Raw genomic sequence first — 2091 nt, 5'->3', positions numbered from 1 at the left:
CTCTCGCGCAAACTATTCAGTTTAGAAAAAAATGATATTAGAAACCTCAATATCATTTTTGAAGACCTATCCATAGATACCCTGCACGTATGGGTTTGATGAAAAATTTTTTTTTGAGTTTCAATTCTAAGTATGGGGAACCCGCAAAATTTATTGTTTTTTTATCTACTTACCCAAGTTTCAACAGTATAGTTCTTATAGTTTCGGAAAAAAGTGGCTGTGACATAGGTACACGGACAGACAGACAAACAGACAGACATGACGAATCCATAATAAGGGTTCCATTTTTTGCCATTTGGCTACGGAACCCTAAAAAACGCTATAAAAGGTAGGTCGAGAACCCCTGTCGCCCGATATAAAATGGCCTGCGAATCAACCTATCGCTGTAAAAAGTCTTCATGTGGTCGCTATTACGATTAGGTATTCTTTGTTTTTAAACAGGAAGTAATATATTACAATAATTTATGAATCCCATGTTTTTATTTCATTACTTGGTAATTAAATAACAATTAACATGATGCCGCACGTCCTCGTCAATCTCACCATGCCTCGCTTATCATTACGTGCAAGCTAATTACTTAGTTACTCTTAATGTGGTCTCTTCAAAGCGTGACGACGTTGCCGTGTGAGTGGCCTTTATGACTGCTATGCCCGTGGTGACTGTTCGACTTCTTGTACATGGTGAACGAGATCAGCTCGCGGTTGGCGTTGGTCATGGCCATGGCGTGGGACACGACGTCATACCCGAGGATGGCGTGGAGTCGGTTGACAACCACTAAGGTGAGGCCTTTCTGTGTCACGCGAACTGTGCGTTCTTGGTCTGATGATGTTGCGACCGACATGTTGAAGGAGGAGTTCAGCTCCTGGAAATGAAAGTTTGTATTAGCAATCTTAACCCACAACTACTTACTACCCTCCTCTATCTCAATAGCGGTAGGTATCTCAAAAACAAATAAAATAATGTTAAAAATTGAATTTTTAGATAAAAAATTTAAGGTATACGTTTGCATTAAATTTTTATTTGAGATATCGCTAATTGGCTTAGCAGGGCAGACTATATGTTGTGAACACGGTTATGGGCTAGTGACTGGCAAGACTAACAAATATAACAATATATTTCCTGTTGATTTAGGTATTGTTTAGAGAGCGTGGGAAGCCAAGCTTACGGATTGATTTCTAAAATGGGCATTTAGCTTATTTGAAATGTCTACAGTCGCTACTCAACAAACTTCAGAGTAGGTAAATAGAGTTAAGTTTCGTGATCTAAAACTCAAGTAGGTAACTCAACCGGCCGACAGCATTAAACTTCTTGAAATTATTCGAAAACAAATCCTGCAACTAAGTAGTTTAAAATGAAAAAGAGTTGACCACATTGATCAGTTGAGTTAAATCGAACACTAATCGAAAAGTTGACCAGCTCGCTGTTTACACTAATTGAAATACAAAATAAACAAGCCGGTAGATCTGTTATTGAGCCGTTAAACAAACGTACCCTCACTAACGCCGCTCGCTCCTCACTCTTCAGCCCGTATACCGTCGCACCCTCGTCCTTAGAGAGATGGGGCGCACTCAGGCTGCCCATAACCATGATATACGGCATCCTGGCCTGGCACTAACACTTATGTACGATTAAACACTGGCTCGCAGACGCGGGTAATCACCGTCGAACAATCAGGGTCATTTTTAACAATGGCTATGCGCAATATTTATGTAATAATCATATATAAGTATATAACGCACGCGTACGGTCGTGTGTTAGTGAACTCTGCCAGGTAGGCACTGCACACGTCGGGCCACAATGGCACCACATAGTGTAGCGGTATAGCTATAGGTAACTATAACGACATGTTAGTGACGTCGGCGTATGGCCTTCGCGTTCGGCTGGCTGCGCGGGCGCTGTCGGTTCTCATCGTTAATCTAGCGCTTAACCTGAGCGACCAGTTTAAGGTAATTTCCAGTTATGAATGGTAGGCAATGTCCCGAGGTTTCACTTATAATGGTACAATTAACGCGATGCGCTTGGCAAGATATGAGAATAAATCCCCGGTCTATTGAAATGATGATGTGAAAAAATACCCCGACTGCAAAAAA

The 2091-nt window shown here is 41.3% G+C and overlaps 1 protein-coding gene across 1 annotated transcript; it reads right to left on the bottom strand.

Moving 5' to 3' along the window:
* Positions 1-467: 467 nt before the first annotated feature.
* LOC134669003 (uncharacterized) lies at positions 468-1796 on the bottom strand. Its single transcript, XM_063526521.1, has 2 exons — positions 1493-1796; positions 468-863 (listed from the first exon to the last, which is right to left on the bottom strand). Exons 1-2 carry the CDS (start codon positions 1598-1600, stop codon positions 603-605), a joined length of 369 nt encoding a protein of 122 aa, XP_063382591.1. The 5' UTR covers positions 1601-1796; the 3' UTR covers positions 468-602.
* Positions 1797-2091: the final 295 nt, after the last annotated feature.

Source organism: Cydia fagiglandana, chromosome 11 (genome assembly GCF_963556715.1).
Source record: "Cydia fagiglandana chromosome 11, ilCydFagi1.1, whole genome shotgun sequence".
Taxonomy (NCBI): Eukaryota; Metazoa; Arthropoda; class Insecta; order Lepidoptera; family Tortricidae; genus Cydia; species Cydia fagiglandana.
Note: the sequence above shows the minus strand (reverse complement) of the source record. Positions and strands in the feature narration are given on the sequence as shown.